Below are 15,196 nucleotides of genomic sequence, written 5' to 3' on the forward strand. Positions count from 1 at the left end.
TACTGCAAAGGCTATGGGCCCAAACAATATTCTGGCAATAGTACTGAAAACTTGTGCTTCAGAACTTACTGCACCTCTAGCCAAACTGTTCCAGTACAGCTACAACACTGGCATCTACCTGGCTATGTGGAAAATTGCCCAGGTATGTCCTGTACACAAAAAGCAGGACAAATCCAACCCGGCCAATTACCGCCCCATCAGTGTACTCTCTATCATCAGTAAAGTAATGGAAGGGGTCATCAACAGTGCTATCAAGCGGCACTTGCTTAGCAATAACCTGCTCACTGACACCCAGTTTGGGTTCCACCAGGGCCACTCAGCTCCTGACCTCATTACAGCCTTGGTTCAAACATGGACAAAAGAGCTGAACTCTAGAGGTGAGGTGAAAGTGACTGCTCTTGACACCATTTGAGCAGTGTGGCATTAAGGAGCCCTAGCAAAACTGGAGTCAATGGGAATCAGGGTGAAAACTCTCCTTTGTTTGGAGTCATACCGAGCACAAAAGATGATGGTTGTGGTTGTTGGAGATCAATCATTTCAGCTTCAGGACATCACTGCAGGAGTTCCTCAGGGTAGTGTCCTAGGTCCAACCATATTCAGCTGCTTCATCGATGATCTTCCATCATAAGGTCAGAAGTGGGGATGTTCACTGATGATTGCACAATGTTCAGCAGCATTCGCGACTCCTCAGGTACTGAAGCAGCCCATGTCCGAATGCAGCAAAACCTGGACAATATCCAGGCTTGGGCTGACAAGTGGCAAGTAACATTTGCGCCACACAAGCGCCAGGCAATAACCAGCTCACGCCACCAAACATGCCTGACACCAGCGGACACAGAAAACTCCAGCCTATGTCTATGTATACCTGTATCTCATTATTGGTAACAATAAATCTGTTACAAGGTTGCCAATTATGTACACACAATCTTCCACACCCCATGCCCATAACTACAGGGTAATTTAACCTCCACGCTTCAACATTGCATGAGTGAGATCATTCCATACACAATGTTAAATTAGCATCATTTTGATAGGTATTATCACACACTTATCAGTCATCAGAGTTGCAACAAAATTTCAGATCACTATCCATTGACTTCATTAGCCCCATCCTGACTTTTATGATTCCAAGAAACTGCAGTATCAATCAATCCCTTAAATTTCAGGCAAGTTTTCATACAGAAGATGTTACTTGGTGAGTTAGAAAGAGTTAATATTCATAAGTACAAAAATTGCAAAGCTGTTTGGGGAGCTAACTTATTTGCATTTTAAGACAAATCCCGACATCATTAATGAATGTCAGCTTGTGCCAGTTTCTCCAAACTTTCAAGTAAACTTTAAAAAACTTTAAACACTCTGTGGAGCAATTCAACTAACTATAAGATTTCCTCAAATCATTATCAAACACACAGCAGTAGTCCCCTTTTTGCTCTTGTTTTCTGCTCACACATTCCAGAACTTTGAAGATAACCAAAAAAAAACCTGAGTTATTTCAAATCACTGACTCCTGTGCATGAGTTAGAAATTCCAAAAATGCCAATTAATAATATGCCAATCACATGTCCATGAATAGAGATTTTCCACACAATTTACAACAAGCAGAATTTTAATGTTTTTGCATTGAGAGTTTAGTTTTCACAGATTAATGGGAAATTTTTGTGCTGTGACTCCACATTATCCTGCATAATTTATTTTCTTTGCCCCATGTTCTGCAACCTTTCGGTCCTGACTCTTGCCAGAAATCCCCAAAACCACTGAAGGTGACATTAGCTTCAGTGAACTGCAAAGAGGATGAAAGATTCAGGTCAGGCACTTGTTTGCCTGTACCTGCTTCTCCCACTCTCTGCATGACCAGAAGATCCGGTGAACTATTGTGGGGTGTTAAGTGTCTGGAGGAATCAAAGAGACTTTGAGCTGCTTCTCCTCCACACTTAATGTCATCATTCAACCCACACAGGTTCAGGACTCTGATGTTGGAGAAGATAAAAGGACTGTGAAAGGGAGCAGTGCCTAACTCCCTCTCCCAAAATCTCCTTATCAACATTTGGACCTCGGGAGTCCTCCAAACGCCACCAGGCTTTCATTAATTTCTGTCTCTCCTTGACAAGTTCATACTACCACCTGCTGTCCGCCCATCCCCTTCACAGGACTGATATCATCACCCCTTACTTCAAAAATCCCACTTTAAGTCCCTCTTTACTTACAAACCATCACACCACCTCCAGCATTTTCCTCTTCAGAATCTTAGAAGGTGTTGTTCTTTGGCAAACCTATGTCCATCTCTCCTGCTATTCCCAGTTTGAAACCCTCCAATTATATTCCACCTCTGACAGACACCTGAAATATATAGACCAAAGGATTGACAACAAAGACCAGATGCAGATTAGCCCACTTGATAGAAATTAGTGCTTTTACACCCACTTCACATGTCCTCGGCATATTAGAGGATAGCGTTTAGCTGTCTCATCATGACATTCAAAATGCTCCATGATGCATTGAGTAGCATCAAGGCACATTTGGCTGGCACAACACTGAAGAGGGTTGATTGTTTAGCCGATCTGTTTATCATTGTGATTGGCAGCTTACGTCCCTCGCTGAAAATGTAACACAGATCCAGAATGTAGTAATGATCAAATCCTGTTGATGCAAATATGCCAAGACTGCCTTATTTTGCTTTGGGTTACAAATCACCAACAGTGTTGGGAGACTGGTCCATAAACTTGTTCAAGAAACACTACCAGTCAAACAGTTGTGTGCTTCTCTGCTAATGAGTACAAGAGAGAGTAGAATTTTTTTTAACTTTGAAGTTTCAGTGAGCAAGTGGGGTTTGTTAGCAAGGTATGGAAGCCCTCATTTTAATGTAGCAGTGAGGTTGTCCAACATAGATATTGAATTACAGTATTTTTTATTTACCTGTGGAATTTTATAACTCAATTATCATTTTGATGTCCTTTGTCATCTTTTCATCTTCAGTCAGTTCTCCACTCCAATTTCATCCACTATTTGAAACCCGCATCATGTTACCTTTTCACCTTTTTTGATGAAACTTTTACAGTTTCTGGAATGTTCAGTCACATAATGTACTATTTTATTCTTGGATCTTGCCTTAATGATGTGTTCACTCAGATGACAATGTGGTTTGTACTGGTTATGCAATATAATTTCAATGTTCCTTACCAACTTTTTCTTCAGCATGTAGACTCTTTGCTGGGCAACAGCTCTATGACTGACCCTTCAGTACCTTACATAAATAACATCATAAACTGCTGTTGGCTTGCTTAGGACGGGCTTGTTGCTGATGAAGGATACACACCCAAAGCATAATAACTAATCTTTTCCTTTTGCAGATGCTGATAGACCTGCTGTGCATTTCCAGCATTTTCTATTTTTATTTCATTGAAGAGGTTGCTGGTGAGCAGCTTGCTTGTCTACGCTTGATTGCAGTTAACTCACCACTACAGAGAGTTGTTCTAACTGACCATAGAGTGCTTTAAAACCTGGGAAATTTGAATCAACTGAACTAATTTAAAACCAAATGCAGCCAAAGGTTCATAATTAATCCAGCAATGTGCACAAGGGATGCGTTGTCACTCATTTTGAAAGATTAGGTTGCTGCCACGATACCAAATGCATTTATCTTGTGAACTAAGGGCCTTCAAATGAATATCTGAAGGAGAAAGCAAACACCAAGTTGATGAATGGAGTAAACTGCAAGATGAAAAGACTGTTAAACTAAGTAATGTATTTTTTTATTCATTTCTTTACATATAGGGCAATCTTCAAATACACCAGGTACATGTTAGCCAAGATGGCCAGGTAAGTGCCTTTGTAAGATGATTTTGATTTACTTATTTGACAAATATCCCCGCGTATATATTTGCTATTTTAGAGCACTCTGGAAAGTTAGATGGTCCAATATTACTGCAGTGAATTTGGTGTATTGCAACTATTTTTGAAAAGTGGTAATTAAACAAAGGCAGTTTTTAGTAAGGAAGTCAGATTATCATGATGGTTAATGCCATATCAATAAATGTTTGTTAACCTCATTGTAAGCTTCATAAATATTTCAATGAAATGATTCCAAGCATATTTCCAAACAAAATAGAACATAAGCATAATATGAAGTGATGATGCAGTCATTTTATTGTCCTATCTTAAACTTAATATTCAAGGAGAATGATGGAATTTTAAAAGTGATTTTAATGTGTGAATGATAATCCAATTGATAACACTACATCTTTCCGCAGAAAGATGCCAGTGCTTGTGATTTACTTTGTGCATTCTGCTTAATTGTCTGCAATGAAGTTTTAGCTGCTTTTTTTTTGTTTAGCTCAATAATTTTCTATGAAAGTTTATTTCTTAACAGAAACATTTCATCTAAGGAAACTAAAGTATTTGCAGTTTTACAATTTTTATGAATGATATTACCATATATACTCAGGTAAAATGAAGCGCAAAAGGAGATTAAAATCTACTTTTATTATTTAATTTTTATTTATAAGTAATAATCTCCCCGGAGACAGACATTAATTTGTGTATACTAAATTCATCAAATTTATTAAATTCATCAAAAACAAATGCCATATATGCAAATTTGTGCAATTTCATTAATTTTTTTTCAAAGCACAGAAAAGAATATTACTTAGCAGCCAAAGCATGCACTGAATGTGTGTTAAAATCCATAAAAATCACCCTCCTCCTCATCTTCGGAACCAAGTAACCTGTCCCATATACTCCTTGAATGGCATCATCATATGGGTCATCAATACCATCCACAAATAATCATCTTCTGTGCCATCAAGTACATTGGATATACCACATTTCTTGAATAACTTGATGACAATCCTCCATTTTAATTTCATCCCAGCATCCACAACCCATTCACACAGGGTTGCTAATGTTGGAGCCCATATGCTGCCTCCCTTGGTGAATATCTTTGCTCTTCTGATCATAAAGTAATTCCACTTTTTCTCATGCTATCCTTGAAGGACTTGAGGCTGGGTCGACCACTGGGAATCACTTATGTGATCTAATTTCAGCAAAAACAATATCGACAAAGTGTGATCTGAACATGTCCCAGATGAGAAGACGTTTTTCTTTCCGTAATCCTCCTGGTCAGAAACTCCAAACATTCTTCAGCCATATTTTCAAGCCATCTTATCCAGCCATTCTTTATCATGAATGTGGATGACTACTCCTTTAGGGAATTGCTGTTTTGGGAGGGTTTTTCTCTTGAATATTACCATTGGCTTAAGCTTTGTCCCATCAGACAAGTACGAAGCAGAATGTTGAATCTACTCTTTACATGGCCAGTTACCTTCACTAACACTCTTTTTCTCTCCAACTTTGCTCACCGTTTGACTGGCTGGCATGTCAAAGTTCATTGGAGTCTCACCCATGTTCTCAATATAGGGCAGTCTGTATCCATTCTTTTGTTGATGTTTGATTATAAACCCACTGAAATACATTAAGCCTATCATCAAGTTCTGTTGGGATACGCTGTGAAATCTTGGTCTTCTGTTGCAGTACAAAATTGTTTCTTTTTGTAAACCTGGTACACCATCCATTGTGGTTTTGAACTCTGCAATGCCTAATTTTCTTGCTTGTTTCAGGGCGAACTTTTGGATTGATCCTTGAGAAACTGAGGGTCCATTCTGGTGATTTTCATTGTATTTTGCAACTTCGTTTTCCAACAGAGGCCACATGCTATGCTTTCCTCTGTTAGCACACTTATTCTTAGGCAACTGGCTAAGTTGTGTAGAGACCTTCCTCCAATTTCTAACGTTCTTCTCTGATATCTTGAATTTAGCTGCTGCACAATTATTTGTCTGCTGTGCAATTTCAGCGACTTCAAGTTTGAACTGGGCTGTGTAACTGCTGTTCCTTCTTGATACCGTGTTGCCATATTAGAGAGCGGGATGGGCGGGAACTCAGTGCACAACAGTGAAGTGTTAGCCTTGAATCACTTGTTGATGTGTGCAGACATGAGGAGCTGAACAGCTGCCTTCAATGCTGTGCTATTCTATGATGCTATCAATGAATGGATTTCCACCAGGTCAAGTTTGACTCCAGCAGCGAGTGGGTGTTAAGTACAGAGTTTGGATTTTTTGGCTACAAGTCAGGGTCAACTTACACATGAGATGTATGAAAAATGAATTTTTTTTTTTTGACGAAAATCCAGGGGTTGACTTTTACGTGAGATGGGTCATTACTATGTATGGTCCTTCATGCTTGACAACTATCAGCATTACAAATTGCTGTCAACATTCTGAGGGCCCAGATAGCACTGCCTCAACCCATTTCCTTGTTCTGCTTGTTTTTCCCACCTCCCATCCTGCTCCTCCCAAGGCCTATGTTTAATGTGCCAGACAAGGTCCACACAATACCCCACTATTAATGGTGCAGAATGCTGTCGCTCTATATTGGAGGTGGAACCCTCAGTACAATTTCCACTTTCAGTATATGCATGTGGCATTGAAAGCCATCAGCACTGAGAAAATTGCAAAGAAAAAGAGTAGCACCTTTAATTTTAAAAGCAGAAATGAATATTTTGATTTTTAATGTATCAATTAAACCACGATTTACACAATACTTAACTGAACAGCCACTTTCCCTCATCCATATCCCTCATTCCCCAACTGACAAAAGATATGTTTAGAATGAATTGCTGTTTTTAATTATTAGCTAGTTATGCTATTGTACCATTATACAATTAATTTCACAATGATCATCTACCAATCTATCATTTTCATTTGCATTTTATGACTAATGCAGATGGGCTGATAAATTTATAACAAAGGAGAATTATCCTGAGCATAATGATGTTAACAATATATAGTGTATAGGAAGGAAGAGTCAGGCTGCAGCTCTGTTGTGGTAATTTTCCGATGGTATCACAGTTAAAGAAAATACATTGAAGGTGCAGGATCGATGAATTTACCCCAATGCAATAAGAATTAATTATTTTTGTTTAAGTAATAGTGAAGTAAAATTGGATATTGATTGTGAAAGCATGCAAAAGTATCTTAAATTTTATATTGTACATTTTCATGCATACACATTTCAGGATTTATTTTTATTCTGTAGTTCATTAGAGGGCAGCATTGCAACAATGGTAATTGTATAGAGAGTAGGTATGATTCATCTTTTGGCAAAGTGGGCTATTCTCTTCCATGATAATTAACAACACAAGGATCCATTGGCTGTGGCTGTCCTACCACACAAAGAGTTTGAGACAGAATATAATTATTTCATCTATCAAGTCTTAATCTTATTTAGCCCTTAACTATCTGCTCTACCAGCAGATATTCTCCAAAGTAAAATGCATTTTGAACTGAATACATCTGAACGAAAGGAGGCTACTTTGACCATGCCCCATTTTTACCACAGGTTTTTTATTCTTTCATGGGATGTGGAGGCCGTTGGTTTGGCCAACATTTAATGCCCTTGAGAAGGTGGTGGTGAGCTGTCTTCTTGAAATGCTGCAGCCCATGTGGTGTAAGTACACCCATAGTGCTGTAGGAAGGGAATTCCAGGATTTTGATTCTGCGGCAGTGAAGCAACAGCAATATAGTTCCAAGTCAAGATGATGTGTGGCTTGGAGGGGAACTTGCCGGTGGTGGTGTTCCTATGGATCTGCTGCCCTTGTCCTTCTAGCTGGTAGAGGTTGTGGGTTTGTAAGGTGTTATTGAAGATGCCTTGGTGAGTTGCTGCAGTGCATCTGGTAGATGGTACAAACTGCTGCCACTCTGTGTCAGTGGTGGAGGGAGTGAATGTTTAAGGTGGTAGATGGGGTGCCAATTAAGCGGGCTGCTTTGTCTTGGATGTTTAGCTTCTTGAATGTTTTTGGAGCTGCATTCATCCAGTCAAATTGAGACTATTCCACTCCTGACTTGTGCCTTTGACAAGTTTTAGGGAGTCAAGACGTCAGTTATTCGCTGCAGAATTCTTAGTCTGTGATCTGCTCTTGCAGCCACAGTATTTATATGGCTAGTCCAGTTCAGTTTCTGATCAATGGTAACTTCCAGGATGTTGATAATGGGGGATTCAGGGATGGTAATGCCGTTGAATATCAAGGGGAGATGGTTGGATTCTCTCCAATATATAGCTGCATACCATTTTTATATGGGCACATCAGGTGCTTGGATGCCTTGTAGTCCTCTTAAAAGTATGTACGTTGTTCTTCAAAAAAAGCTTTTTGTTTGTGTTTTCTGGTTAATATTCTTAATTTTGTTCTATGCATTATTGGTTTTGTTGGAAATGCAATTGCTCCCTTTCTTCCATCTCCATAAGTTTGAACCCATCAACAATTCTGCTGCATGTACCCTAACTTGCATTAAATCCTATTCACCCATCACAATATGCTTGCTGACCTACTTTGGCTCTTCGTCAAGCAAGGACATGATTTTAAAATCCCTATCCTTGTTTCAAAACTCCTCCCTATCTTTTTACCCTCCTTCATCAAGCCCCCTATAAGCCTTCAAGATCCCTGCACTTTTTCAATTTTGGCCTTTTCTGCACCCCTTGATTTAAATTACACCCACAATCGCAGGACACTTTCAACTGCCTCGGTCCAAACTTCTGGGATTCCCTTCCTAAACCTTCCTGTGTGGGGTGTGGTAGTGTGTGTCAGTTTCATCTCTGACTTCTGAGCGGTTCAAATCGGTCCCACTCCATGGGTTCTAGACCTTGGACTTATTTGGGGGTTGTGACAAAGTGCAGCAGACAACTGGTTTTGGTGCAAGAAAAAGACTGTGTTTATTGAAGTCACAAATGAACTTATAACATTAGGATTATACTGAGATTATACAGACTTACAAAGTACACTTAGTTAAGAATGGGGAACACACGGCATAGTGAGGGAAAATCACACTACCAATCTCCTTACCCTTGTCCCACCCCCAAAACCTAATTAAATTGAACTAGGCGAGGTCAGGGATCATGCTCACCAACCCAGGGTTCCTTGACAGTTTGAAACCCAGCCAGGTAAGCTGGTTGCAGTTTTGGAGTACGCTGTTTGTGTCCTCTGGGGCCCCACGTGGTCCTGGCCTGTGGAATCTGCGAAGGTTCTTCAGTTGAGTGGAGGACGCGGTTGTGGGTGGTCGATCTTCGTGGAGGGCTGCAGTTGTGGCCTTGTTGTCTTTGGTTGAGCCTGCCACCCCGTGCCCCTCGCTGTGATGTTGCCTGTGGGCCTGCAGACTTCCAGATCTCCTTGCTTAAACTCTGTTTCCCCTCCTGCTAGCTGGCTTCTCTCTCTCCCCTTCGTAACTGACTTTCTTTCTCTCTCCCCTTCGTAACTGACTGGGCCAGTTGTACTGTCTTTCGAACTTCTTATCGGAATCCAAATCAAGGTTAGCTCTTTGTTTGATTTTGGAGGGCTTCCCCCAGTGATTGTTGTCTTTAATGGGCTCGCATGATATTTATCATTGTCTTCCTGCCCCCATAACTAGTTTTGAACTGAAAGCCATTGTATAACTCTTTCGAGTACAAACACATTTCCATCTGTTCCTATTCAGATGAAGTTACATTGTTTCATAGTTTGCCATTGTGAGATTTGAACTCTTGATCTTGGGGTTACAAGCCCAGTACCATAACCACTTGGCTATTTAGGCCAAGCTGAAAGCCATTGTATATGTGGAGTATTGATGGGTTTGCATAATTGCATTGATTGTGCCTTCCTGCCTTAGTAGTTAGTAGTGATTATTTATGCAAGACTTTGATGGGCTTTAGTTTAGTGTAAGATGAAGTCTTTCTCTGGATTGATTGTTTTAAAAGGGAAGAATGCGTATTCTGTCTCCTCTCATTGCATGTCCAGCCCCAGTCCTTCATGGGCCTAGCCTCCTGTCTGCAGTGTTCTACACTCAACTCAGCAGTTTAAAGATCCAGAAGTCATATCCTTGTTGATGATATAAAAAATGTGGGAATTTTGAGGACCCTTCACCTGCCTCTCTCTCCTCTTCGAAGATGCTCCTTAAACATACCTCTTTGAACAAAACAAGCTTTTGGTCACCCATCCTCATATCTCCTTTTGTGGCTCAGTGTGAAATTTTATTTGATAACATTCCTGTGAAGTGCCTTGGGATGTTCTACTGCGTTAAAGGTGTTGTATAAGTTAGTTGTCTTGTAGTCATTGAAACAACTATCCATCTTGAGAACCAACAACAGAATGATAAATATGAGATAGCAGATGCAGGTGATTAGAATGCAAAATAAATTGAGAAAAGTCCTCTAGGGATCTGTTGCAGCTGCAAGAGCAATTCATGAGACTTTCAAAACAGAAACCTTTTCCTTATTGCCATTCACATTACTTCCACTAATGTCTTCATCAACTCCAGCAATACATACAGAAAACCATGCATCATTTACAAATTTCTATTATTTTCCCAGAAACACCTTGGAGTTAAATTGGGCCATATAGCCTAGGCAGGAAACATGCATACACCTCCAATCTGAAATATGCCACTCACCATTTTTGGTAAGGACAAAGCAAGAGACATTGTTTAACTGTACCTGAATAAGGCATTAACCCTGTTGCTTTGCAAGTAAAGGACTTAATGCCTGCTTCAGATCCCACCTCCAACTTTGGTTTCCCCTGAGGCAGCCAGCACAAAGCTGGAAAACCATCCCTAAACATAGTGTAAATATAAAAAAAAGCACTGACCACGACCAGCATCCCTATTGGCGCTGCTCCTGGTACTGAAATCCCCGACCCCTGGCACCACCCCGGAGACTCCAACCTCTCCCCAATCCCAAGTCCAAGTCCACCGACCAAAGTTCCTTTGAAGTTTTCTTTGTACTGGGTGGGCTTCAAAGTTCTCTAAGCGCCACAATTTTGTCATGGGCAGCTTACGTTTTAAAAGTTACTGAACTGTTGTAAAGTTGATCCTATTCTGCCTGCCCTCTCACTGGTCCCATTCTTTTTTTATATTCATTCATGGGATGTGGGTATCGCTGGCAAGGCCAGCATTTATTACCTATCTCTCGTTGCTCTAGTTCAGAGGACATTAAGAGTCAACCATAGCATGGGTCTGGAGCCAATTGTGGGCCAGAAAAAGTAAGGACAGCAGATTTTCTTCTCTAAAGGGCATCAGTGAACCAGATGGGTTTTTACAAAAATCAACAATGGTCATCACAGTCATCATTAGACTCTTTAATTCCAGATTTTTATTGAATTCAAATTCCACCATCTGCCGAGGCAAGATTTGAATCTGGGCCCTCAGAGCATTAACAACACAAAAACAAAAATAGCTGGAAAAACTCAGCAGGTTTGACAGCATCAACGGAGAGGAGGACAGAGTTAACGTTTCGAGTCGGTATGACTCTTCATCATAACATTTTTTTCCTCAGAGCATTACCCTGGGTCATTGGATTATTAGTCCAGTAACAATACCACTACACCATCACATCTCCGCTCATTGGTCCCATTCTGCCTCTCCTCTCACTGGTCCCATTTTACCATGCATCCCATTCTATCTCTCTGCCTAGTAGTTGCATTCTTCCTCTTCTCAAATGGGTTGTACTACCTCACCTCAGACATCCCATTCTACCCTCCTTAACATCCATCCCATTCCATCTTCCTCACACATTCTACTCCTGAACTGTTAGCTCTACTTTCCCGAACTAAGAGCTTGCGCTGCCTGGAGAGTAAAAATAAAGCAATGTCAAAGCAATAAATTGATAAAATTAACAAGAGAGTAATTAATAAAGATGACCGTTACAGTGTGAGAGGGTCAGAATGTGTGTGCCTGGCTCGTGTGTGCGTGTGTGTGTACACACGCAAACCCTCTCTCAGACACACACATGCAGACACACACTGTCTCACAGATGCACACATTTTCTCTCTCTCTCTCACACATATACACACACACAGACTCCCTCTCTCTCACACACACTCAATTTTCTCCCACGCGTTCACTCAATTCTCTCCCATGCACTTCTCTCATACACACACCCTCTTCTCTCATTCGCACTCATTCTCTCCCTCTCTCGCGTGTTCACTCTCTCCCCTTTTTGCGCGCATGCACTCATTCTCTCCCTCTCTCGTGCACGCGCACTCATTCTCCCCCTCTCACGCGCGTGCACTCCCTCCCTCTCTCTCTCTCACGCACAAACTCATTCTGTCCGTCTTACGCACGCACACTCATTCTCTCTCTTTCTCTCTCTCACATTCTGTCTGTGTCTCTTTCTCTCTCACATACACAATCTCGCTTCCATGCTCAAACACTCACACACACCAGCCAGACCTTCCCCCACCCCCGAACCCGGGCTCCATAGCATCTCACTATAGCATTCCCAGCAGTCTCTCCTTCCTTGTGGCCCCTGTAGTCTCTCTGTCCCCCATGGACCCCACAGCCTCTCCTTCTTTGTGGCCCTCACATTCTCTGCTTCCCCCATGGCCCACGGCAGCCCCTCCTTTCCGCGGCCCCTCCTTCCCCTGCGGCCGTGGTGGCTTCTGTTTCCCCCGCGACCCTGGTGGCCTCTCCTTCCCCTACGGCTGTGGTGGCATTTCCTTCTCCCGTGGCCCTGGCGGCCTCTCCTCCCCCCCGCAGCCCTGGTGGCCTCTCCTCCCACGGCCCTGGCAGCCTATCTTCCAAACCACACCCCCCAAAACCTCTGTATTTCCACAGCATCTCACCGCTACTGGTGTCCACTGCTCCTCCAATCACAGCCTGTTTCTCTCCCACATTTAGTGCTGATGAGCTCATTTGTGGGAAAGGATCAGCCTGTGATTGGAGGAGTAGTCCCTTGCAGAATCTTCAACTTTATTTGCCTGTCTTACTGGTATTTTGAAGAGGGCTCTGGGTGCCACAGAGAATTGCTTCGCGGGCTACAATCCAGCCTGCGGGCCACAGGTTGGACAAGCCTGGATTTGTCCCTGTGCTCTTGAATCTCCTCCTTTTATCGCTCTGCCTCTCTTTCCACCTTTCAAGTCACTCCTGTAAACCTTTCTCTTCAACCACTCTTTTGGTCATCTGACCTAACAGCTCCTTAAGTGCATCAGTGTCAAATTTTGTTCCATAATGCCCCAGTGAAGCACCTTGGAACATGTTAAAGGTAATATATAATTGTTATTTAGTGGCTGTGGGCCTTTTCGGACAAGTTGAGCCTTGGGGCATTGAGAGCTACCAAACAGGAACACTCGAGTTTCGCTGTAATCCAGGCTGTCAACCAGATGCTCTGTGGACCCAATCACTTTCAGCTGACTCAGCTCCTCCTCTCACAGGCTGACCCAAGTCTTCTCCAGCAAACCTTGTTTGATTAAATCCAGAGTGCTCTCACCTTCTGAAGCTCAGTCTCTCCTCCAGTTCTGAAACTATGTACTGCGCCTTGTTGTTTGCCCTTCTCACCACATGCTATTCATATCCGGACACACATACCACTTCCCGCTTGAGCATACTGATCTTCCAATCACAGTTGCTCTTGTGCCCAAACTCTCGAGCCACTCGTGCTTTTGCCATTGGAGTTTGATGCTTGAGTTTGCTTTTGAGCAGTCTGTTTATTTCTAATTTGTGGTACGTTCAAGATTGCTGTGCAACCATGCATGGGGCACCTTAGAGGGAATATTGTACCTGACCCCGTGATACCAATCACAAAGATCCCCTATTACTTGTCAGCAGTGTGCTGCGTTGCCGTTTTTTTCTAACCACAAGTTGAATCCATTAAAACTGGATTGATTGAACCTATTTCATGTTAACAATAACAGATAAATGGATCTATAGGTGGGAGGTGAATTAGTGTTCCTTTAAATCTTGTTTTCTATTTCTGGTTCACGTTTAGTGGCTCATTATGCAAACACTTGTTTGTAATGTTTCAGTTTAGATCCTGTCTTCAGTGTGCACCAAGTAGGAACAAATTGAGCATTGTGTTGGATTACTCTGGGGAGGAGGAGTCTGTGGGTGAGTTCCTGTTATCAAAGAAACCTTTAGAAAAAAAATAATCATTTCCAATATCCACAGTTTAGAACAATCTTTAAAGTGCGCAACATAATATCGTTAAGAAGGGAATCTTGGGTAATTGCACTACATGCACTGAAAGAAATGAAACTAATGATGGACATACCTATTTTTCGGTTATTCAGTGGTACATAATGCTTATTTCAAACACCCCCTCCCCCCCACCCACCTCAAGCTTCTCTGAAGCACACTGGATGATGTCCTAAATTAAAGATGCTGTACAAAATTATGGAAATTATACTGCAAACATCAAATTTGGAAATGCACCAGAAAGATATTTTAACATATAAACCACATGCATTCAAATTAGGGTTGCTAACTTTCCAAGGTTATCCTTGAAACTCCAGGAACTCAAAATTAATCTCATGGGCACCCTGTAGAGCAATCCAAGAGAAAACTTACATGGTCATTAAGAAAATTGTGTTTATTCTCATTTTCTGGATATTTTTGTTTAACTAGTGTTAAACCAAAATATTGGAAATAGGGTGTTGAAAGGCTATTTGACAGGTAGGGCAGTCGGAGATCAGAGATCATGTGATGAAACCTTCAAGAATATGTGCAGCTATATTTGGCAACCCAATCTCAATTACCACATGCTTAATATAACTTGTCACATTTTGGTATTTGTGACCATTTTTGATGGAAAGGAAGTGGATGAGAGTTATGTTAGAATTGTGTTTTAAAATAAAGTGGTTCACAAAGATTTAAAAAGCCACAGAATGAAGCCACTGAGACAAATGATCTATCTGATACTGGACTAGGCATTAGAGAGGTGCATTGAAGCCAGAATATGGAATGTTGCAGACCATGATCTACTTCAAACTGAGGCATTGAGAGTAAGTTGACTCAGCACAAGGTGTTAAGCCAGAATAGAAGTGGAACACAATGGATGCTGGAAATCTGAAAGAAAAAAACAAGGTACTGGAAATCGCAGTCTTGAAGCATCTGTGGAGAGAGGAATAGAGTTAGTGTTTCAAGTCGAAAATGAGACTCGAGAGTCATATTCAACTCAAAACGTTAACTCTGTTTCTCTCTCCACAGATGCTGCCAGACCTGTTGAGTATTTCCAACACATTTTGTCATTAATTCAGACTCTGTTCCATTATTTTAAAAGTAGCAAGAGATGGTTTATTTAAACCTACTCCCCAAGGATGGGAGAAGAGGCTGCCAGTTGTAGGGACAATCACTGAACAGGGAAAGGAACAGAGAACGGCCCTCCCACTTGTTAGGAACACCAAGAGAAA

At 41.5% G+C, this 15,196-nt stretch overlaps 1 protein-coding gene across 5 annotated transcripts in view; it reads left to right on the top strand.

Annotated features, from left to right (window-relative positions):
• LOC121280341 (BTG3 associated nuclear protein) overlaps positions 1-15,196 on the top strand; it is a 281,633-nt gene that overhangs the window by 190,537 nt on the left and 75,900 nt on the right. For all 5 annotated transcript variants that reach the window (XR_005943600.1, XM_041192229.1, XM_041192230.1 and 2 more), the window contains one exon: positions 3,772-3,816. Coding sequence is in view for 4 of the 5 variants with exons in the window: in XM_041192229.1 (XP_041048163.1) it covers positions 3,772-3,816 (45 nt within the window). In the remaining variant the exon portion in view is untranslated. The remainder of the gene's footprint in view (positions 1-3,771; positions 3,817-15,196) is intronic.

Source organism: Carcharodon carcharias, chromosome 7, assembly GCF_017639515.1.
Source record: "Carcharodon carcharias isolate sCarCar2 chromosome 7, sCarCar2.pri, whole genome shotgun sequence".
Taxonomy (NCBI): domain Eukaryota; kingdom Metazoa; phylum Chordata; class Chondrichthyes; order Lamniformes; family Lamnidae; genus Carcharodon; species Carcharodon carcharias.